This window comes from Nyctibius grandis, chromosome 8 (assembly GCF_013368605.1).
Source record: "Nyctibius grandis isolate bNycGra1 chromosome 8, bNycGra1.pri, whole genome shotgun sequence".
In the NCBI taxonomy this organism is placed as follows: domain Eukaryota; kingdom Metazoa; phylum Chordata; class Aves; order Nyctibiiformes; family Nyctibiidae; genus Nyctibius; species Nyctibius grandis.
The window spans coordinates 7,076,363-7,099,789 of NC_090665.1; the positions used below are offsets into that span (position 1 = coordinate 7,076,363).

Consider the following 23,427-nt stretch of genomic DNA (forward strand, 5'->3'; position numbering starts at 1 on the left):
CCACGTAAAAATAGCTAAATGTGACAAAGGTTATGTAAATTAAGTAGATTTTGTTAAAGTAACCAATTAAAAAAAAATCAAAATTAAGAATTTGATTTACTTCAGGACGTTAAAATGTCCTTCACTGGAAGGATTTTTATGTTTGAATGCTTTTTTTAAAAAAGAAAAAACACAGAAATTATAGATAATTTCTTTTCAAAATTTCCCATTATGCCTTATTATATTTAACTGTCAAGGCAATATTGACATGATTGTTAATTACCCCATTAAGAATATTGCTATATTTCTTTGAAAGGCTCTTGTTCCACTAATTTTCTGTTGAAAATTGGATCACTTCTGCTTATGTCTAGAGATTTGAAAGGATGTAATTCCATACAGAAATATTTACTGCAGTCTTCTCTACTGTATGAGAAGTAAGCAAACTCACAAAACACAGTCACAGCAGGAAAGAAGGGAAGCAAGAGTATGACAGTATTTGTCTTGATTGTGAACTTTCCATCTACTTCTAAATATAATAGCAAACCCCATAAAAATGCATACATCTGTGCAGCATGTATCCCAAACAAGATCGTGCGTGGCCCGCGCTACACGAATTACCTGTTAGAGCACCTTCTCATATCTGTGAAAAGGTACAGAATGGGAAACAATATGATAATATCATAACATCCATTTTTATAGTATGGGCCATGTTTTTGTGGATGCTGCCACATCAAATATGACAGTATCACTCTATAACGTGTTTGATTACACTCTACCTCAGAGAGCTTATTTTTTCCAAAGCAAAATATGCGGTTAACAGATAAGATGAATTTTTAATGAAAGAATTCCATTTAAAATGTTGTTTCTGTTTATCTGGCACATTTTTAAATTAATCTGTATTTGCTGAGGAAGGACAAGGATACTCTAGAGCCATTTGCTTTTCTTAGGGAAACAAAAGTAAACAAAAATAAATCATAAGATACTTGGGTGCAGTCAATATCTGAATCTACAGCAAGTGCTTTTATCTCATCATACTGCTAGAGTTGTTATATCATCGGTCTCTCATTGACTACCTGTCAGAGAAGAGATTCAACATCTATTTTTAAAAGCAAAACTCTACCCATACCTGGAACTTGTAATTTTTCTCCTCTTCATGCCTCCTGCTGGGCTTTACTGTCACTGGTTTTCTGGACCACATTGCAGGAGAGTGACAGACTTTTAAAAAGGTACTTGGCTGATGCACTTCAACCTGCATATGTACACCGTTGGAAGAGGCGCGTCCTATGAGTTGGAAGCCCTTGACTCTTGACTTAGTAGTCGTACACTGACAAGAGAAATTATTTTCTTACTTGCTGGAGAAAACAGGTTCTAACATTGGCAGAAGCACCATGGGCACATTTTTGAGAACTGAGCTCTAGTTCCAAAATAGAGAGCTATAAATCTGTGTCCTATTTAATATCTTATGCATGCAGCCTGTCCAGAAACAGATGATATGTTAGTGTTAACAATCTACTTTTCATCTTCCATTTATATGCACAATAAATTGCTGGGAAGTTTTCCTGGTGGACTTTTAAAAGCAGAAGAGATCAATACTTACAAATACATACAAAGTTTTTAAAATAGTGTTAGAGTGCATAAAGTTGTTGTTTCCAAATATATTCACTGGTAGTGAAGTGATGCTATTTATGGGCATTTCTCTCTGTAACTCAGCCTGTCCCAGGTCTCCAGGGGAAAGTGAAGATGAAGACTAGGATTGCATTCTCCTCAGGACTTGAACATGGTCATTTTGTTTTGTTTTTTGTTGATGGAGCTGTGCCCTATTCTACTTTTGAGCACAGGCCTAATATCCCCAAATGGCCAGAGCTAAGACACTGAACTTAAGCGAGCCTGTATATGGTACCTGAGCTATTTTAATGAATTTCTAAAGCTCAAACGCGTATGATGCTTTCTGTATAGTGACAGGTAGTATATGTGCAATTTTTTTACCACAACTAGCCACTGATTTTGGTTAGCATACTTTTAGTCAGACTGTGGTTGCCGGCTGTTTGAAAATATCAGCTCTCCCAGATGCACTATTTACACAAAACCATTGTGAAAACCCATATTATTTGCAGTAATAGCAAACCTGGAAGCTTTGGTTATTTTTGCTTATTATTGCATTTTTATGAAGATTATTGTATATTTTGCCCATGAGTAACTTCTGACTTCACTCTTAATGATACTTGTAGTCACTGAGGTGCTTCAAAATTGAATTAGAAACCAAAGCAAGGAAGTGAGAATCTTGGTGAGGAACACAAAAATGGAAACGTGTGGGTTTGCTCAGTGCATTCAATTTTAAAACTTTTTTTTCTGCTTATAGTTCAAGCTATGTACTTTTACTCTGTTCTAGTATTTGAAGAGGACAAAAAGAAGCAGAAATGATAACAAGAAATTCGTCGTGTTCTTTCACTAAATTGAGAATTCAGTTGTCCTGTTTCTGTGGAGATATTTTGTCCAGTAGCCTAGTTCTTGTTTAGGGATAATTTTGCTACACAGTAAGATATGATCTGATAAATCTAGTAGGCATGCCGTTGGGTAGGTATTGCATTTTTGCTATTTTTCAAGATCTTCAAGAAACATTTTTTAAAGGCCCATCCTGTCTTTGTTCATATTCTGTTATTTCACTGTGTCATCATATTGAAAGCACTATGATTCTATTTGCTGCTTGTGATTTTTCTGCCTCAGTTACTATTAAAACTTACATGTAAGTTTGAGATAATTATGAGTATAAATGAAATCAAAAACTTGCTTCTGTTCAGTTACTTTTTGCATTTATTTTTTTATTTAGGACATGTCTGTCCATAGTCCTTTTCATGTATTTCATACGTTTCTGTTAGAGGCCGTTGGCAGGGTTTTAACCTGAGGAACACTGTACTTTAGAACTCTGCTTTTCCTCCATCAGAATATAGGTCTTGTGTGTCACTCATACAAGGCATAGGAGAAACATGGAAGCAGTCATGAAAAATTGGAAAGTAAACAGGAAGAAATACAGTCATTTGATTTACAGGTTAACACTTGCCATTTTCATGAGAAGGCAAAGAGAACAGTGAAATTCCAAAAGTCATAAGAGTTGAAGACAGTACTTTTTTAAAATTTCTATTCTCAGCTTGGCCAATTCCCTAAATTTTCGTAGAAACTCTAGAAAGCACATCCTTGATATTAAGCTAAGTCTTTCTACCAACTTTTGAGTTTTATTTGAACACATGAAGCAATTCAAGCTGTTTGGAGAGAAGGTAACCAAAGTGTAAGACTGACAGAAGAAAATATTTTTTCTAGCCTGACTTTGAGTCCTCTTTAATTCATTGGAATCTTTCTTTATTAGAAAAAAAGTTTAGTGACCATTTATTCTCTGCAATCTTTGCCTGAGCTTTTCTAAGTGTCTCAAAAGGCAGCAGAACTAGAAATCTTACTTTTAGATGTCATGTAGAAAATACTTAAGATGATCTTGAGTAACATGGTTTTAATAGAAACATTTTTAATTTTAAGAAAGAAGCTTTTGCTCACTTTCAGTTTGGCTGTTAGTCCACTGAGACTGAGTTGTGTTGCTTTTTTTTTTTGCAAGGCTTAGTGGTTTTAATTCAAAGTCACGAAGAGAAAAATGCAAAACATCCTTTACACTGCTAAACAGTAACATTAATATGTTTATATTTTTTATAAAATGTATTGAACCACCTAATCCAAAGTTCATTGAAACTGTGAATGCAGATTGATAGCAATAGTATATAATGAGGCTTTGCTGACTTTTTTTTTTAACGCTTATGAGCTGAATAAGATCACTTTTCCAGAGAAGCAGATTGTGAGTGAAGGGATGACAATATCAGAGCTGAGGTAAGAGCTAAGGTTGCCCGGTGTCCGCTCACATCTTTGAGCCAGTAGTTGTTTTTGAAAGATTTTTCCAAGGCTCAAGTTCCATTTTCAGAAGTGACTGGTGGTACTGGCAGATAAGTGGTGTGGGATCTCACTGGCTTGCTGACCCTATTCCTTTTAGTTACCAGCTTTTTTTAGTACCTGTCATCTAACCTGGGGTGGGGAAACACGTACTCTAGTTAACATCACCAATGACCCAAGTAGATTCCTCTTAGCAGACTAAAAGGCAAAATAAATTCTGGAAATTTTTTCCTTGGTGTTTAAAGTCAGGTTTTAGTCACACTGTCTTTAATCAGTAAGCCACAAGAGAAGAGACTATATGTTAAGAGTTCTGCTGACCTTGAGTGTTTAGGATAATGCTTGTACATAGTATAGATGACTGCTCATAGTTCTTTTTAGTTGCGTTAATTTAGATGTACTTTGTGACATAACGCATTGCTGGCTATCTTTTCCCTCAAATATGAAATCAGAATGGAAATTAAATATCGTGGATGAGATACTACAAATCGTTATGATAACTCATGCTAATTGAGTTTGGATTTCAGGATCTATGAATTACCTATCCTTGTTACCTTAAGATAAAGAATTTTGAAGTCATTTAGTCCATTCCCTGATGGTACAATACACCTCTTTCCTTTCTTCCTAGGTTGTATTTAACTATTGAAAAGTCTTTTGCCACTTTACGTGATAAACTATTCCGCAATCCAGAATGTTTACTCATAAAGTTTTCCCTTCTCTTATTCAACAAAAATAGCTTTTCCTTAATAACATTACTTTTGTTGTTTTTTTTAATTCTTACTTGGAAACTTTAATTTCCTGTTAACTGCTGTGTTCTTAATTTTTTTGGTAAAAGAATCCTTTATTTTGAGATCAAAGCATTCTGATATACATTAGCTCTTTAATTATAAACTACAGAATGATAACTGATTTAATAGAGTGAAGGCTCTTTTAGACTAGCAGGTCTGACAATTAAAAAGATTTTTTCATTACTTGCAGCATAGCCTTTTTTTTGTTAAATATGGCTATTATTGTAATTGAAGATTAATAATAGCTAATAGCTACTGGGTTCTTTTAATGTAATATTCTGCACAAATAAAGCACTCTGCTTATATGGTACTAGTCTCCCCCTTCATCCCCTCGTTTGCAAATGTCAGTTGTTACGTGAGCAGAATAAGCAAAAAAAAGCAAGAAACTCCACTGAAGACATACAGATAAACTTCTGTGTCAGGAACATGCGGTTTATTGTGCAGGGGAATGCTGGGGGACTGGAGGTAAAATAAGTATTACCAAAATCAGCATAATATCGTGGTCTAATCTAATCCTGTGTCTAGTGTCTACTCTTCTCAGTATGGAAGTTTTAAACATTTGGGAATGGACAGACATGGAGATGCTGACATGCTGTCCCTTGGGGCAGCCCTCCCAACGGTGGACTCTGACCATTGAGCAGTACACCATTAGCAACTCCTAGAAACCACAAGATTTAGAGCGTCATTTCCATTTTTCTTGTTTCAAATATTTTAAGATGTCAGTATTCTAATATGAAATGGAGTTTAAAAGGTGTTTAAAAAAACATACAGTTTGTTACTTGTTACCTACTGCTTTTGGCTACTGAGTGAATTCTAAAATCTGTCTTTTTCATTAGTCCATAAATGAAAACTTTTTTTTTAATCCAGTATGAAGTATGCATTCTGATTAATTACTCACCCCATAAATGCCCCATATTCTTATTTTTGGATGAAAACATTGTTAATTAGGGTTCAGAAGCTGTTACAGCATTATGGTATACCCAAGTGATCAGAACACGTTCTGTAGGGCTTCTTAGTTTCTCTGAATATACAAACGAAAAACTTTAAAATGTGTTTTGTATTTTTGACATACAATGTAGACATAGTGCAAAATGTTCTAGAAATTTCACGCTGATATCAAAACTCTTTTGAAGATTGTTTCCATTTAGTTTAAAGCTATTCAGAGTACATCAAGTGCCTGTATACATTGCCTTTCTACTGCAGAGGGGAAAAAAGGAAATTCTTAGAGTCTACAAAGTCATAATTTATTTTTAGGTCTGAAAATCTAATTTTATCTGTAACTGCATCTGTCTTCAATTTTAACATACAGAAGAATTTTGAGATCGAATTTTGCTCTTTGATGTATATGTATGCAAGTACACTTAGACACACACATTCATGCATATATCACTTTGGATACTGTCAGCACTCCCACTAATTTGTTCACTATATATCAATGCCATATTCTGCTGTACATTTTCAGTTTGGGGACAATTTATTTGGAATTGTACATAGTATGGGGAAGTCATGTCAAGTAGACCCTGATTACAATATGCTGAAGGACATTATTAAGTATTTTCCTCTGATACATTTTCATTCTGTAGTATTTCTAAAAATCCATCATTTTCTCCCTGGCCCTGTGATCAAACCACTTGTCTGCATTGTAATCTTCTCTTGCCTTGACACATTTGCCTTGAAAGTCTTTTTTCTTCCTGCAATCCATCTATAGTGTTGTTGCCAAAATGATCTTCCTCAGCTGTCCTTGCCATCTCATCTTTCAGAAATTCCCCAGGCTCCTGTTTATGTTGTGGAGCAAATTCCAACTTGTTTTTCTTTCTAAATCTTTTGCCTTTTTCAAACCCCATCTCTTCCACTCTTCAGTCTCTTCAACAACATCCCTTTCATTTTCTTTCAGTACAGCCATCAAATCTCCATCCTTGTTGTGCTTATATTTGCAATACTCAGGCAAAACTTGTCTCCTTGTCTGTTTGCCCATATTGAGATCTCTTATGATGGACTCATTTGTTCCAGAAAGTTAATCTAAAACTGGACACAAATAGGCATTCAGCTAAGCCAAAACAAAAGGAATCAATAGCAAGACCAGAAACTAACAAAAATATGGTACTTATGAACAAGGTGAGTCCTGAGCTCTGAGTTGTTCTTACAACAAGGCTTGTCAGATAGTCTCAGGTAACTTGTGCCTGTCGCATGCCATACCCCTCGCTTCTTTGTTTGGTTCTATTGGATAAGCTTGATAGGTGACAAGCCTTTTAGAGTAGAGGTCTTTTGAACTGTTTTCTGAGACATGTAATGTATTTTTGGTGCTTAGACACTAATGATGATTATAAATAATAAGATATTTAAAACAGGTAGTACCTGGAACAACCATGGTGCAGTACTGTAGGTAAACATGGATTTTTTTTTTTGATTTTTTTTTTCTAAACAGTAACTGCTGTCGTTTGAGCAAGTAGTAACTTTTCCTGCACTGTTGTAAGATTCTATGTTTTTAAAATGTGCTTCTCTATTTAATCTTTGTTGTTGCCATTATATCATGCTGCCTTTATCTTTTTAATACAGAGCCCACATAAAGATAGGATGCAGTGGAATGAAATGGCCATCATAATCTGGCTATTTGAGTAACAGGTGTATTATTACAGCCTCAGACATGGTAATAAATCTCAGTTCTACTTTCAGATACTTTGAGTTTTATTGCTAAGGTTCCTTATGAATTTTGAGGGCTTTTCTACAAGGGCTCACATGACATCCTTCTAAGTTTTCTTTATTTATATAAATATTCTGTGATAAGAAACATTTATTTGTTAGGTCTTTATTCATTGTAGTTCAGGGACAAGTTTGAAAGGTGAGAGAGTTTCTTTTTCAGGTAAATTGGTAGGCTCGGGAGCACGCCAGCTAATTATAAAATACTTCAGTAGGTTCATCAAACTGACCTGGGATTCCCTAAGGCTCAAAGAGTTTGTCAGACTTGGCATTTTCCCCAAGCCTGAGGGGAGCTTGCGCAGTCCCAAACATATTCATCTTTAATTAATGTTTTCTTTTTAAAACAAAACAACCAATCTTCCCCCACCTTTATTTATTAAGTTACACTATTTAATTACAGGAGGTAAGAGATCTCCTTTTGAGATTCAAATTTCAAATTATTAATGTAAGTCAGCTGATTACTTCTTATTCTATGTATCTTGCACAGTATACATTCAAGATTGAGAATTCCAGTTTGTAAAGTAGTGTGAAAAATTCTTGAATTCTTGAAGTGAAATTGCTTCTTTGAATTATAATACCAGTAAGAAGCTTAAATACCTTTCTGGCTTGGGGACTACCAAGCAAGTATATCCAAGAGCAGAATCTAACCGTAGCTGAAGTAATTGCCTAACAAGGAAATTGAGCCTCTTTGTGGCTATTGCAGTATATCCTGGTGTCCGGGGGTAGCTTCAGTGTAACATCCATCCAGTTCTCCCTTGAAGTGGAACATGTCTGTTAATGTTTATGGGTATTTTTTTATGAGCTATATACTACAGAACTATGGATTTTCACTTCCCTTGGATCGTCAGCACTGTGGTTCTCTAGTGTCTTTCCCTCAGGGCTAGTCTGTCATGTTTAATGAACTATTAGTGCTCCAGTCCTCACTGATTAGGGTGACCTAAATGGAAAAATTGGAGGTATCTTTGCATCAAGAGGTGGCAAGAGAGAAAAGAACAATATTTTCTCTATATAACCATTAAATATCTTAGCTTTTGTGAGTTTGAGAGGATAGGGACACTTTAATATGTACTGTTCTCATGAATCTTTTCGTAATGCTTATTCCATTGAGTCTGTACTGAATTGACTGTCCAAGTTTTCCAAGTTCCTCAAGGAACCATTGCCTCAACCCTTCACTGATGGTTTTCTTCAGGTTCTTCAACTCCTAGATTCAATCTCTTCCATCCGTTGTCCCTGGTTCTCCCCAAATCCTGTCTTTCTTTCTCTAAGGACTGACTGCTGCCTAGCTACATTCTTCTTTCAGTATGGCCACTTAGAAGTTGTCTAAATAATAATATGCAAATAAAATTCAGGCAAAACAGAGTATAGTTTAAGGCTCCTGTTATAGCATTTCCTTATCCTCTTCTCACGAATCTCCATAGTCAGGTCTGACCCATTTTGAAGGTCATGCTATGCAATGAAATTTAATGATGGTGGCATATTAACGCATCTCAGTGTCCTGATATCATGATTGTTAATATTGAAAAAGTGTATAAATAAAATAGCGATAGATGAGGAAAAATAGAAAAAAAAAAGTATTGTTGCAACAATAGAAGAAAAAGAATAATGAACATCAAGGAGAATGACTGTTAGGTACTGAAGCAGATTATATGCATTATTTTAATTAAGAGTGCCTAATAGTACATATGGTTTCCTTTGAATAATAATTGCATTCTGATGAAGTGTGATTAGAGACTTTTTTTTGGGAGTTCAATTAAATCAAATCCATTTCTGTAAATGCGGAGTGATTAAAGAGATGATATCAAGGTCTGAACTGAAAGCTGTGGTTGAAGCTTCCTATTGCAGATTCTTTTATTATTGCACTCCTCTGATGACTATTATCTAGTTTTTAACAATGCCACAAGTTTCAGATTGAGTCCTGAAGATTCAGCATAAGAACTGGCTTTACAGATCAAATAGAAACTTAGCACGTACTTGGATGTCCTTGAATGTCTGGTCCTGGGATTGGTCCTAATTCAGGAAGATTCTTGGTTCATGCATGTATCTTGAAGCATATGAGAAGGTACTTTGATTAATTAGGACTGTAGGACAACATACTGTTTGCTAGGCTGATCTATCTTTCTGTAGAGTGCTTGTGAACCTGGGTGATTAAATGCAGACTTGCACTGCTGCTTATTTTATCTGCTAGTCATTACTCTCTGACTTGTAAGGCTCATAGACAGGTAGGACTCAGCCAACTGTCTGGCAACTGTTAACGAAATTATCAATTATCTTGCTGAGTCTTATAATCTTGTGCTTTTATTATCCTGTATCGTGAGTAAGGAGAGCTGGTTGTGCTAACATCTTGATTGGAGTCTTAAACACATAAGTCAGGGAAAGGTACTGATATTCATTAACTGGTTGCAAACACAATGAAGGCCTGTAGTAGCATAGAAGAGCGTGATGTACAAGCTGTTAATCACAGCATCGTGTGTTTTCATACCAGTACACAGGAACCTACATGGATATATCTTTGTCTGTTATTCTGAGATGACATTTACTTTCTTTACTTTAAACTTTCGTTCATGCCTTAAACCAGAAAAAATACTTAACATTTCTTGTCCTAAAGTGTGTGCACTGTTAGCTAGCTGCATGTTTCATCCTTTGAATATCTGTATTAAATGTGCAAATAAAGAAATAAATAAGCTATGTAGTTTTAAGGTAGTAAAGATCTATCCAAGATGTAATTTCTGTACATGATCGGTGTCATTAGAAATCTCTGCCTCTGATACGTGGAAATAAATTTTGCTTCATATTTTATTATATACTTCCCTTTCTATCACCACAATAGTGAAATTTCCTCAGGACTGCCTGTAACCAGCTTCAGGCAGTTAACATTGCTTCTTTAAAAAGGATCTAGCACTAGTTTCCCCCTCCTCCTGCTATACCTGAAGAGGATCAGAGAATGAAAGCTTTTAAAAAGTCACTTTCTGTGCATAGGTGGCATCTTGGTCTATGGGAATGTTATATGTAAATCGTTCAGCTTTAAAGCAAAATTTTCTGTATTTGTCACTCTCAAAGTCTGCAGCTGGTAACCAGAGCAACCTGGCTTTAAAGTTGGAGATTAAAAAAAATTAACGCTAGATCAAACTTTGAAAATTCTGTTTAAGAAATCTAGTGGGAGGGTTTGTAATGATGTAAAGATTTGTATTGTGGCATGACCTCTTGACTCAGAGCTCGTGAAGTGCAGAAGAGCATTCTGTTATATCCTTTTGCATGCTCATAACTCCACATACTAGGGAAAAGTCTAAGTGACTAACTTTTTTTAACAAGAGGCTTGAGTCTAGTGGCCCTTCTAGAAGTTAATTTGACACTTTCTTTTCACCTACATACCACTAGAATTTGACATACATGCATATGAAATACACAATTAGAAACTCTACTCAAGATTATTGCTGCTTACCTACATACTTCAAAGACGTGCAATTTCTGTTTATGTGCAGAAAAAATAAGAATAAAGCACTTGAGAAACTCCCTTTCTAGCTACACTTCTACACTGCTAAACTGCCCACAGAAGGGACTGTGTTTTGCAGATAACTTCGGGGCTTCCTGTGCAAGCATTAACCCTGTGTATTCTGCACAGACATAAAATTGCTCTGCCTCAGTTCCAAACAAACCCGGCTGAGTACAAGTTCACTTAGACAGTGCCAAGCCTAGCCCAATAAAACTGTTGTCTTGGAAGCCAAGTTAATAATCCCTGTTCTCTGCCGCTGCAGTAACAAGAGTGTGAGAACTGCCACAATGGGCCAGACTTCAGCCCGGTTCCCAGGCTCTGACCGTAGCTAGTGATGAACATGAAATACACGAAAGTGTATTTCTCCTGTGACCACAGTTGAAGTTTGAACCCGGAGCACCATTTTTAGTAGTGAGCAGTGCACTGCCCTGCATGAGTCTGTCTAGTCCTGTCTGAAACCTGTTTGTGCTCTTGGTATCTGGCGCATCCCATGACAGCGAGCTCCAGAGCACAGTGGTGTCTTGCAGGACACAAGGCACCTCTGTCTGCTCTGTGCTGGATGAAGAGAGGAGGATTCCTCTCTGCTAGTGTGTGAGGAGCCATGTGATGACCCCTTGATGTCCTCACTCGTGTGCCGTTCATTGGTGATCTGGAGAGAAGGTAGAAGTGAATGGAAAGAAACTCTGTATAATCTTATGGAGTTATAACCCAGGATCTTCTGTACTCCAGAGTAAATGGCCCAAGCTACCATAATTCTGGCATATCTTAATATGTAAATTATGGGATGCCTAACGCTGTGTGCCACCATAATAGTTAGCTGTTGTTTGCTCTGCACAGGATACCTGCAAAGAGGGAGAATCCGTGTTTTGTTCATTATCACTTTTACTTCCTAACCAGTATTTCCTATACTGTGAGTAAATAAAACAATACGAAATGATGGAGGGGGGTGTTGAGATAACATTTTTAATATCTGTAAGACCTAAGATACGTTTCATACTTTCCTTGGTCAGAAACAGCATCTGTTATGAGTTACTATGCTCTAGTTCACCTACTGTAGCCATAGACTCATCGTACTCTTTTCTCAGAGAGCCCTCTACTGACCTAAAGTACAGGATGTTGAACTGAATGTCAGATACCCCAAAATATCATTTGAGTTGCAGTGTAAATACCTGCCCTGGTGCCAAGGTAGATTTCAGGAAGAACAAAAACACATATGGTAGTACTGAATTTTTGAGAAGTTCTGACTTTTCAAAAGTTGACAGCTTTAGTGCAAAGCAAATATGTTTGTGACCAGATTTCTGTTTCTTTGTCTCATCAAAGGAATGTAGTTCTTCAGAAAAATAGAAGGTCAAAGAACTGGTTGTTTTCTCATGCTCCTGCCTCTGACTTTTCTTGTACGAGTCAGTTAACTTTTTTAGGGAATGATGAATGTAAGAAAAACAGCCGTGTAGACTGATAATGCAGGAAAATTTTCTACAGTAAATTGAGATCCCAGTATTAAAAATGCTCATTAATTTATCATGAGTCTCACGATTACTGCCATTCATCCCGTAACACTAGGTGCTGAAATTGTTATTGCCAGGGAATCACAGATTTCATTTAAATAGACTCAGTTTCTCATGCTTAATTAAAAAAATCTGGTAACATGAAGGAAATCAGGGAGTGAAACCAGCAGAAAGCAAATTCAGGAAATTTGCCTGTATTATCAAAAATAGTTCTTTAATTTTGCAGGGTGGAGAGGTTGGGGAAGGCTGATTATTTTAACAGTTGAGATTGCTAATGTTGTGGTTCTGAGAGGGGATCTTAATATATGCAGAGATTTATTCCTTATTTACACGGGTGTGGACACTGAAACCATTGCTTATGTTTGGGTTAATGTCAAAAGATCTCAGCAGGTCACTCTGCTAGTCAGTACATGTGGAGAGACCCCTCAATGCAAAGAGATGAACACCTGAGATTAGACAGTGTAACAGCCAGCCACAAAAGTTAAACCTTTTCATTCACCTTTACAAGAAAAAAAGAGAAAAAAAAGTGTTATTTTTAACACACTTATTGATCACCCTAAACAGCACAGTATCTTTCCATGCTCTTTTGTCATCCATGAGCCCCATGGATAATGTGTGAAGGGGGAGGAGCAAGGTGTGAGGGCAAACATGTCTCAAAAAAATAATGCCTAATGTCAAAGGAAGTTGAGGCTCAGGGTTCAAACGAGTTGCTCAGTGTCACACACTGATCAATTACAAGGACGGGTTGTGTCTGTAGTAGGGAGTCTTACATACAGAGATCTCATGAGTCTGTAGTTGGGAATCTACACAAGTCTACTGCGCTACCTTGTTACATTATCTGCTTTCTAATATGGGTTGTCATGTTTTGGTAGAGCTGCCATGTGTATGCTAGTTTTCTCTGAAAGTGCACAGATATCAGTAGGGTAAAGTGTTGTTAATATTCATAGAATAAAATTATATAATAAAAACCTGAAAATTATAGAATGCAGGAAAGAAGAAAAAGTATGTTGCAGAGGTATATGGCTTGAAGTATAAAGGAATTGCCACTGCACGATTCAGGTTTCAAGTAGCTGTGTCTAATTCATTCCAGCAGGTAAAATTTGAGGACAGCACTCCTGAAGAGCAGTGTTCGCAAAAGGATAAACATGGCAGTTTACCTGACTTTTTAAGTTATGTTGTTTGTTACTTGGCATATGAAGAGATCTGAGATGTCTGTTTAGATTTTAGCACTCTTAACGTAACTAAAAATGTCCTAAAGGCTCAACGCTTACACCCACTGAGGTTTACATAGCGTGCAGGCTAGATATAGCACACTTCCAAATTTCACTAGACCAAAAAAAAAAACCCCAAACTAAGACTGGCATGTGAACTTCTGTGTTAAAGAAACTGCCTGCACAGTATGTGCTGATGTTTATTCTAGCAGATTGATCTCTATCATGCATAATATTTTCATATCTTCATATCCACTAAATATGTTTTCATTTTAGTCATCTTACAAGTTTCTCATTATCTCACAGAATGTAAGCTGGGTTGCCGTGCCTGCATTGTCTGTAAAACCAGATAACGAACTTTAAGATGTGTCCCTGCAAGACATGATCAATAACAGCATGCCCCAAAACAGAACTGAATCTGTGTAAAAAAGGCTGAGTGGAGCCTTTCACATTTTTGTGTCCTGGATTTTAAGTATTCAATTATTTTTTTTATTTTGCATGCCAGTAGACGGACTTTGAGTTGCTAGTAGGCAGCTTGGATATTTGAGGAAGCAAGTTGCCTTGAAAACTGAGTTTAACTCACTGAAAAACCAAGTGTGACATACTAACGAAAAAAAAATTTCTGTGACAAACCGATCCCCAACTCCATTTGAGTTAGTTTCCTTATTTACATTGTAAAACAGCTAAAAAGATAAAGGATATTTATAATTTACATAGATGAGCGTATTGTGCATATTTAATCCAGTTATTATTTGTCACAGTCTTTTGGAGAGTGGTGCAGGTCCACCTGATATGCCTGAGGGCTGACTTTTATAGTGAAATTAGGTTCATAAGTTAGGTAGAATTTCAAGTAGACATAGTTTGTAAATGAGTAGGTTATAACACGTTGGAAGAGAGAACACACGGCTTCATTTAGGAAGTATCGTGTGATGCTGGATCATCTTTAACACCAGCATTTTTGGAAGGTGGTTTTTTTTTAGCTTTTGGGATCTACACTGTGTCAGAGAGATAAAGGCAGGGACAGTAGTTATTACCTTCCTACAAAGATGTTTATGCTGTAAATTAAGAGACCTTGAAAAAATATTACCTTGGTATAAACCTATTTTGAATATTCAGATTTATTTTGCAATATACAGTATAATTCTACAATTATTGTTATGTTTTATATTAATATTTATCTCTAAAGTAATTGAAAGTTCATTAAATAAGGTTTTGTTTACTGAGGAATACCTTTCCCAAAGCCAAGTTCAGTGGGAACGTTATTCATTATTTTTTCATTTTAAATTGTATAAGAAAAGCATTTCAGGATCAATTAGCATTTGAACTATAAATTTTTTCTTTAGACTTGAAAGTTATTCAAATGTTACATCAATTATTGTGTGTATTGTGTGTGTATTATTATGTATAAATGTTATTTGAGAAATTGATGTTAGTGTTATAACCAGTTCAGTGTGGGAATTGAATCAATTATGCTGCTTTAGTATTTCGCTTCATGAGAAAATTGTTGTCTTTACTCTTTGCTAAGTTATTCTTTCATTTAATAATTCAATAGTCAGTCTGAACCATTTTTCAACAGGGAAAAGGGGGTAGAAGCTTGTCTTTATTTTCCATGTATATTCAGTGCTGTACTCAGGGGAAATGGTATATCCAAAAATAAGACTATAAATAAGAAATCAGTAGCCTTTTCTGTCTTGCTGCATTATGTGGATTTGATATACGCTTCTGCAGCGTTATTACTTTGTTCAAATCAATGCTCTGAGCTTTCCTTGATGTGATTGATTTCTTCCAGATTAGCCTACGAAGTATGTGATTTAATAAACACCACTGTTACCTGTTTACTAGCACAGAAATGTCTGGAGTATTACATACAGAGATACTACAAAGTTTCCAAAGTGCTTCAGTCAGTCACAAGATTTTGATGGTATAAATTTATTTGAACAGGAAAGAGAAAACAACTTTTGTCTTACATAGTCAAAAGCAAAATAAAATTACTTGGAAGAAATAGAAATAAAGCAAGAACTTATAAAAATTAAGCCAGATTCTGTAGGAGGTAATGATGAAAAGGAAAGATGCTTACTAGGGTATTCTCCTCTTTAATGCCACTTTCATGCCTTAGAAAACAAGCATTTTTTCCATAGTTTTGTGTTCTTGAACATTACGGTAACAGATTGGAAAGTACCAGTAGCACTGTATAACTGTTCCATGTCCCTCCCTAAAACACATCTATGAGTATGTAGCTTGTGTTATCATTTAGTGAAGGTTTTTGCAGAAATGGGGTGTCAGAGAAGAATTCAAATGTTTCATGTGATGTAGTTCTATTTAGGATTCAATGAGTTCGGGCTCCGTATAGAATGCCTCCTCTTTAATAGAATGTTATTTCATTGCCACAGTTGCTTTTCCATAGCAACTCACAGGTTGTTAGTGTTTTGGGCAGCTGTATCTTGAAAGAGTACTGTGCAGGACAAGCAAGGACTTTGCATGGCTTTTGGACACTTGGAACCAGATTTTTACAGTTGCTTATGAATGGATTATGTGAACCTGGTTTGGATACAGTTTTGTACAGATTTCTGATTGCCCTAATGATTTTAATTTTTTTATTTCCACAATACCTCTCTGATATTCTGAAGACTGATGTTTTCTAATGCTTTTCAACCCAGAGACTTTTGTATATAATCACTGATAGAAAACGTAATGGCCTTGAGGCATTAATGGCCCATGTAGTTGGGAAGTTTGGAAAAAAGTTTCATGAGAGGTTACTGTGTAATATTTTAACACAGATGTCCAAACACAGTGTTTCTGATCTTCCTTGAAGTTGACTCTTAGTTCATTGGTTTTCCTGATAACAATCTGACATATCATTATTCCTTCGGGTTTTTTTCTCACTGTATGTATGGTTTTTTTCTTCATGCCTTCTGCAGCACTGTATTCTCTAGAGGTAAATCTCAATAGCTTCACTGTGCATCTCTGCTCAGATGTAGGTTGCAGCCTGATAAACAGCGTGTTCCCTCAGTCTCTGTACCCAAATCAGTCTGTGGCCAGGTCAAAACCCAGTATTTCTTTAATGCTTTCTTAGAAATGTTGTTGGGGTTCTAGTAATCTTTCTCCAGGAAACTTGTATTTCTGATATTACCCTGTTTTCATCCACTTTCCTGGGAGATGGTTTTCCTTTTCAATTGCTGTACTATTGGTTTTAATATTATTTAGGGTTGTTGTCTTTTCCTACTACTTTGTATTGTAGAATTAAAATGCTGTTTTCAGCACAACAACTACCATATTGCTTTTGAAGGATAGTTGTTATTCTAACCCCCCCAACACCTTGGGAAGTATTGTACAATATGGTTCTAGTCAGTCCACATTTTTATCAACACGATCACCATCACCTGCAGCCATCATTGCATTTCAGAGCACCTGCCCTACAGCTGTTTTTTCCCTTTTTGCAATATCAAGATATGAGGAAGATGAATGAAAGTTTCTTGCATGTTTTTGTCAGTATGTTTTTATATCTCCCATGAACAGTGATGGACCTGGCAGCCCAGAGACTGAAATCCTCTGTTTAATCACAGGCTAGGTATAGTTCAACAGGAAGACGTATTTCTATACACAGCCCCTGTAGCATGTCTAACCCTTGAGCTGGAAAGCCTATCTTCTATAAGTGAAGAAAAGCACTCAGGCTAGTAAGTCCCTGGGCCTCATCTCTGGAACTGTTAAAAAGAAGCATTCATGCCCTTGAATTTCATGGCAGGTGCTAATGTATAGTCTGGAGTGGACTGAGAGTTCTCTTTCACTCATTTGGGAATTTCTTGCTGTAAGTTGCTCAGAGAATGTAGTGTTCTGTCCAGTTTGGAAGTTGGACATCTGTGTGCATCACATATCTCTTCAAAAGGCAGGAGGTTTTCAAGTCAGCTTGCATTTAGCCACGGGCTTGATCTGGAGCTCATTAACAGCTGTGATTTTTTTTTTAACTTTTGTAAACTCAAAATCTGATAACGAAAACCAGAGAACTAAGTAAAATGATAAACCTCATTCCTATTTTTATGATGTTGAGACGTTTTATTTGAAAACAATGCAAAACTAAGGCCCTTCAGAGACTCCTGCAGTATCCCAGGTCCCCAATACTGCACAGAATTCTTGTATGTGGTCATCAGTTAACATTTTTAATGTTCTATTAGGGATACAATAGGTCATATTCCTTTCCACAAAGATGTGTTTGTGGGGGTTTATTCATTTTTCCCTGAAAATCCAATATAATGAAAGTATGTGCTATTCCAAATGAAGTGCTGGCTATTAAATCTGCTAGAAATTATTTGACTGTTTTGTGGGTTTTTTGTATTTTTCAGCTAACAGGACAAGTGACTTTGCAAATTGCCAATGAACCAGTTTTGCCGTTTAATGCCCTCGACATCGCATTAGAAGTTCAGAACAGTCTTAAAGGTAACTTTTGTTAGAGATATTCTCCATTAATACAGAGGAAAAAAAGGATCATCTGCTCCCTGATATGGATTTTCAATTTCCGCTTGAATGATAGCCAGTGATTTTACTAGTTAAACAGTGTCATTATATGTTGCTAAATAAAACACAGTTTTGGTTGCTGAATAAAACCATAAAATGTTTGTTTCTTCTGATGTTACTATATCAGTTAAGCAATAATTAGTATTAAAATCTCATAATTACAATCAAAGATAACAACCTCTGTGACTGAACTTGATTTTAATTCCCCTCAAGGCTTTGTTCAGTACAAGCAAGGGAGGGCTTCTAATCCCGTTGCCATTTGGCTCCTTAATTTTAATAATCATCTTCCTTGATTGGTTATTCCACTAACTCACATTGTTGGCAGAGCATGCTAACTTTTCTCCCTTTTCAGGCATGACAAAGCACAATAATTTACCAATACGTATTTTTTGAGTTGATTAAGCACTGAGACCCTGGCAACTCTGTACTTGAAACTGATCTTGGCATGTTTGGGACAATGGGTTGGAGTTAGGAAGATGGACAAGAAATTTTCTCATCAGCATGTAAACAGAAGTGACTGGTAATTTGGAAATGATGCAGATATAATTCTCATAGACTCTGGATTTGGCACTGTTTGCTACATACAGGATGAATGCCTTGATATGAGACCTCTCCATCCAGATTGTGGAGCTGTTACTGATATTCCTGTGTTGCCTTCTCATTTCTGGCTCTTTCTATTGTATTGTGGCCTTTTAGGGCTTGATAAAAGACCAACATTCTGCAGTCTTTTTGTCACATGTTGACAACAGAACCCAATTAAGCCAATAGCCCTTGGCTTGAGCTGTTTAAGATAACACAGTTAAAGGGTGCAGTTGTTCATTCCCTTTGCTTCTGGGGGCTGTTGTTTTTTTTTTTTCTTCTCTACAGGTGGTAGAAAAATGTTGATCTGTTATAAGGAATTAAACCCATTGTATGTTGCTGAGATGTTCTCTTCTACTATCTAGACTACAAAAGAACAATAAATCATCTTCTTATCAGTTATGAAAAGAATATCTGTCTTAGCTCCAGTCCTGAGGACTAAGGAGGGAGAGGAAGTTCTAGGTTCTAACACTATCCAGTGTCACTCATCTGTATAAGCTTTCTCCTTCAGTATCATCTGTCTTCCTCCTCCCACTCTGTCCCTTTTCCCTTACAGTTTCCTTGTATCTTAGTGTATTCAAATGAGATCCAGCTGTCCTTCCTTTTCCAAGTGACTAGTTGAAAGTAGGCTGGATGTGGAGAGCTCATAAGAAGCTTAGTCCTTGGAGATTAAATCTTTTGATAATTTAGCTGCCAAACTCTAACATAATTCCTTGAATGTGTACAAACTGAGATATCTCAGAAGGTGATATTCTGGTCAGAATTCAGTGAACTTAAAGGAATGGTAAAAGGTACATCCCTGTCAAGAACTCCCATGAAATTTGAAAGACTAGTCCAAAGCATGCTCTTGTTAGGACCTCGCAGTGGAGAAATGCGACATATGTAAAACCATGTTGTTATTTCCTCATCTCCAATTATATCTCTGATACAGATTACCTGTAGTGTGCTAAGGCCTTTCCAAAATATTTTTTCTATTTATACATTTATGCAACTCTCAAGTTGATCTGTTAAATAAAGATATAAGTTCTATAAAATCACACCAAAACTTTACATATAGTTTAGTAGAATGTGAGATCTTATCTCAAACTTAAAGATTTTTTACAATCCTGAGGTATTGCCGCTGCATTTCATTCACTCCCTACAGTATAAAGTATCACTTTTCTGTAATACACATTCATAGAAGTATGACACCTTTTCTTTAATCTTTGCCATCCGTCATTGTCAAGACCTAGGAGTCAGTAGGCTGGCATTGGTCTGGAATCACTGAACATCCAAAAAGACAAGTAATTTTAGCCCTGTTGTGCCATATAAACATTGGTTTAGTTCAGCCTAAGCACAGCAGGAAATGATCATCAAATAAAAAGTGTGGCTCAGCTGGTACTCCTTCAACTGAACATGAGATGTCTGCTATTGTTCTTCCTTATTTCTTTATTTTGAGTTACAGGAAATGTTGATTTAAACTGACTTTTTTCCTCTAACTTCAGTTAGATCATTTATCTCAACCACTTCAGGGGAGGAAAAATTATTTTCTAGGCTGTAGGGCCAGCAGGATAAATTTTCTTCCAGCTGTTCACTTTAGAGTTTTGTTTAATGACTTTTCTCATGACTGTCATGTCTTGTCTATCTCCTAACTTGTGTCAGAGAACAGTTTATTTTCATTTTGGAAATCAATAAGACAATGGTCTTTTTTCTGGTTACTTAAAGGAGAAGTTGTACTTTTTAACATGGCTCATGGTTTTCTTCATTCTTCAAAAGGTTTTATGTTGTCTGAGATTTCCAGTTAAAAGTTGCATTGTCTTAGTAAACTCTTTCCTTCTCCAACTTGATGAAAACTGTAAATGGAGAAAAGGTGAAGGGAAATCTGTACAACATGCTAGAAGGGTTGTTCGTTAGGCTTAATTTTGTGCCTCTGGGACCTGGTTCAGCCAATCACTTAACCATTTTATTGCGTGTTGGATCTTCTCACATTCTTGAAGTGAAATCACATTTGTAAATACTTAGGTCACAGTTTTTCAGTCTCCTGGGTGTCCTCACAAAAGGATGTGTGTGTCTTAATATTTGTTAATACTGCAGTTAGTTAGTTTCCAAAGGATTTAACTCCGTAATGTGGTGTGTATGTGTACTGTTAGCTCTGTTAAATCAATAGGATGTTACTCAGCATTTTATAAACCATTTCTTACATTCAGGATAGGCTGGATGGCAGGTTATAGGGAAATGTCATCCACAACATGTTTACATCTGGCTCAAGCCTGTTCCTCAGAAGGACGGGGAAGTGGCTGTTAAGTGACGTGTGCTCTCCGCTTGCACAGACCAGAACTCTTGGAAACGAGCTACTGCTTTTGGGTTTACCTGAAAGGAAGGGTTGTGACTGGAGAGACATTTCTTTTTGTGCATCTGCTGATGGTCTGATGTTTAACAGGAAACCTCATGGTCATAAATGATGTGAGATGGGTTCCAAGACTGAAATCCAGGTCTCCAGGGCTATGCAGGCTGTTGTCTATCTGATCACAGATGTGATATTTTAGAGAAATGCATAAATAGGTGACAGTTTAAAATATTGTCATTAACTACATATTGCAGTTGTGCGGTGTTTGTCCCTTTCATACATTTAAAATCAAGACCCACTGCAACTTGAATCAAATAAAAGAACATCTCACTAAGCTTTGCATGCTATGAAATCCCAATTTATCTTTTGAGGTAGGGTGCAGGCAAGATGTCAAATCCGGTGTGTGAGTGATACAAATGGTTCTTTTAAGCGCTTCTACAGAAGTATTTAGTCTGTATATGCAAGTACAAATGTATAAGCTTTTGTATATAAGTATTTTGTATGTATATAAGCATTTTTATTCAAAACATATTCATATCATCCAGTGAATGCTTTTAGCACTGTGCAGTCTGGACTTGTTCCTTGTAGCCCACCTTTACTATATTTGAGCCTCTTTGAATTTTAGTATATATTACAGCAGGCTTCAGGGACTGATGATGGAGGTGTTAAAGCGCCTCATTAGGATCAAAAGCCTTTCTGTACCTCAGCACCTGACTGACTCAGCATTAACTAGTTCAGTTACACAGTTTACAGAAATAAAGGCAGCCAGGTTTGTTGCCTTTATTTTAACAGCACCATGTCTCTTGCTCAGGTGCTGTTGGGTGTAGAAGCTGATATTGTTTCATTATTGCAAGTCACTGGGCCCGCCTAGACTCATGCAGACCTTTCAAAAATTGGTATCTGTTGCCCCAGCCTTAGATCGTGGCTGAGTAGCACTAGGCACACATGCTAAGATTCCCTGGTTGTGGCTTTCATCACAGGCTGCTGAAGCTGGTAAGCAAATCAGATAAGCTGTAAGCCATCTCTACTGGGTACTGGCTGAGAGAGGCCTATGGAGACAAATTAAGCGGGGGTGAGATTTTCTGGTTTTCCCTGTACAGGGAGGGCAAGGTCTGTGATTTAAAGCTTTTCAGCTGACACAGTGTCAGTTGTGTGTTGCTTCCTATCAGTTAGGCCCTTTCTTCTCCCCAGAATGGATGTTTTACAGATGTTGCAGCAGCTGAAGTACTTGGGGTGATAATAGTAGGCAGTGCTAGCAGAAGTTTAAAAATAATCTCTTTTATGATAAGCCATTTCCAAGAAAGTCTGCATGACTTTCCACAGCCCTGGCTCAACCCATATGTTTCAAAACATCACTCTAAACTCTCCACCCTTAGAAAAATCAATACGGAAACATATCTCTCTCATTTACTTGATGGCTGTATACTCATTGCCTACAGCTATCTGCTAGTCTTCAACTTGGCATCATTTTACCTGCTTGACTGTATTTTCCTGATCATTTAGGGTGCTTTTCAGAGTTACTTTCTCCATCTGTCTGTAATGTTCAGAAAGTTTCCTTCTTTACTGTTCCCACACATTATTCTTGACTGCTACAGAGGTGAAAAATGCAAGAGTTATCTGTATATATGATAGAAATACCTTCTTTGCCATGAGACACTGGCATCTTGTCTTCAGTATCCTTTCAAGGATGTTATATATTAGTACTGGCAGACCTTTCATCAGCCTTTTTAAAAAAAAAAAAAAGAAAAAAAGGAAAAATGTGTTTTCCATGGACAAAGCATTTGGTTCTGAAGGGAAAGGATGAGCATCTATTCTGTATCACTAGGCAGTATATGTTTCAGCAGCTCTGTACAAAGTCGTTGATAATTTCCTCTGTATTCACATGCATAATAATATGTCACAACATGCCTTTTTACTGATAGCCTCTTTGAAAAGAGACTTGGTGTAGCAACACCAGATTAGTTTGCTTGGGCAGTAGCAGTCATGGTAGCAAAATTGAAGCTGATGGCAACATATTCTTTGTACTGCAGATGTCCGTGGATTTGTGTTTCTGCCCCCTTTAGGGTACTTTCTATAAAGCCTACCCATTCAGATTTTTCACTGCTAAGTCTGATCGTCCAATTTTGCACAGCATGAAAAATCTTCCTAGTGAATACAACAACACACCATAGCTGATGGTGAATGTGCAAGTTAATCAAAACCTGGAGCAATTTCCCCTCTCCCTTACATGCAAATACGTGTTCACATGCATGGAGAGCAAGTGTCACACCTTAAACTCTGATTTGTGTGTGTTCATTCTCCTGTAGGTGCTCTTAGGCAAGTACATTCATACCAGAGGGCACAAACACAATTTAAAAATGTTAAATCTCTAGCAGTACTTCTCATAAGAGCCATCAGTTGCACAGGGAAAGGCTATTCT

The 23,427-nt window shown here is 36.7% G+C and overlaps 1 protein-coding gene across 1 annotated transcript in view; it reads left to right on the forward strand.

The window, feature by feature from the left end:
* NAALADL2 (N-acetylated alpha-linked acidic dipeptidase like 2) overlaps window positions 1–23,427 on the forward strand; it is a 247,643-nt gene that overhangs the window by 203,928 nt on the left and 20,288 nt on the right. The window contains exon 12 of the mRNA XM_068406490.1: window positions 17,932–18,025. Within this exon, the coding sequence (XP_068262591.1) occupies window positions 17,932–18,025 (94 nt within the window). The remainder of the gene's footprint in view (window positions 1–17,931; window positions 18,026–23,427) is intronic.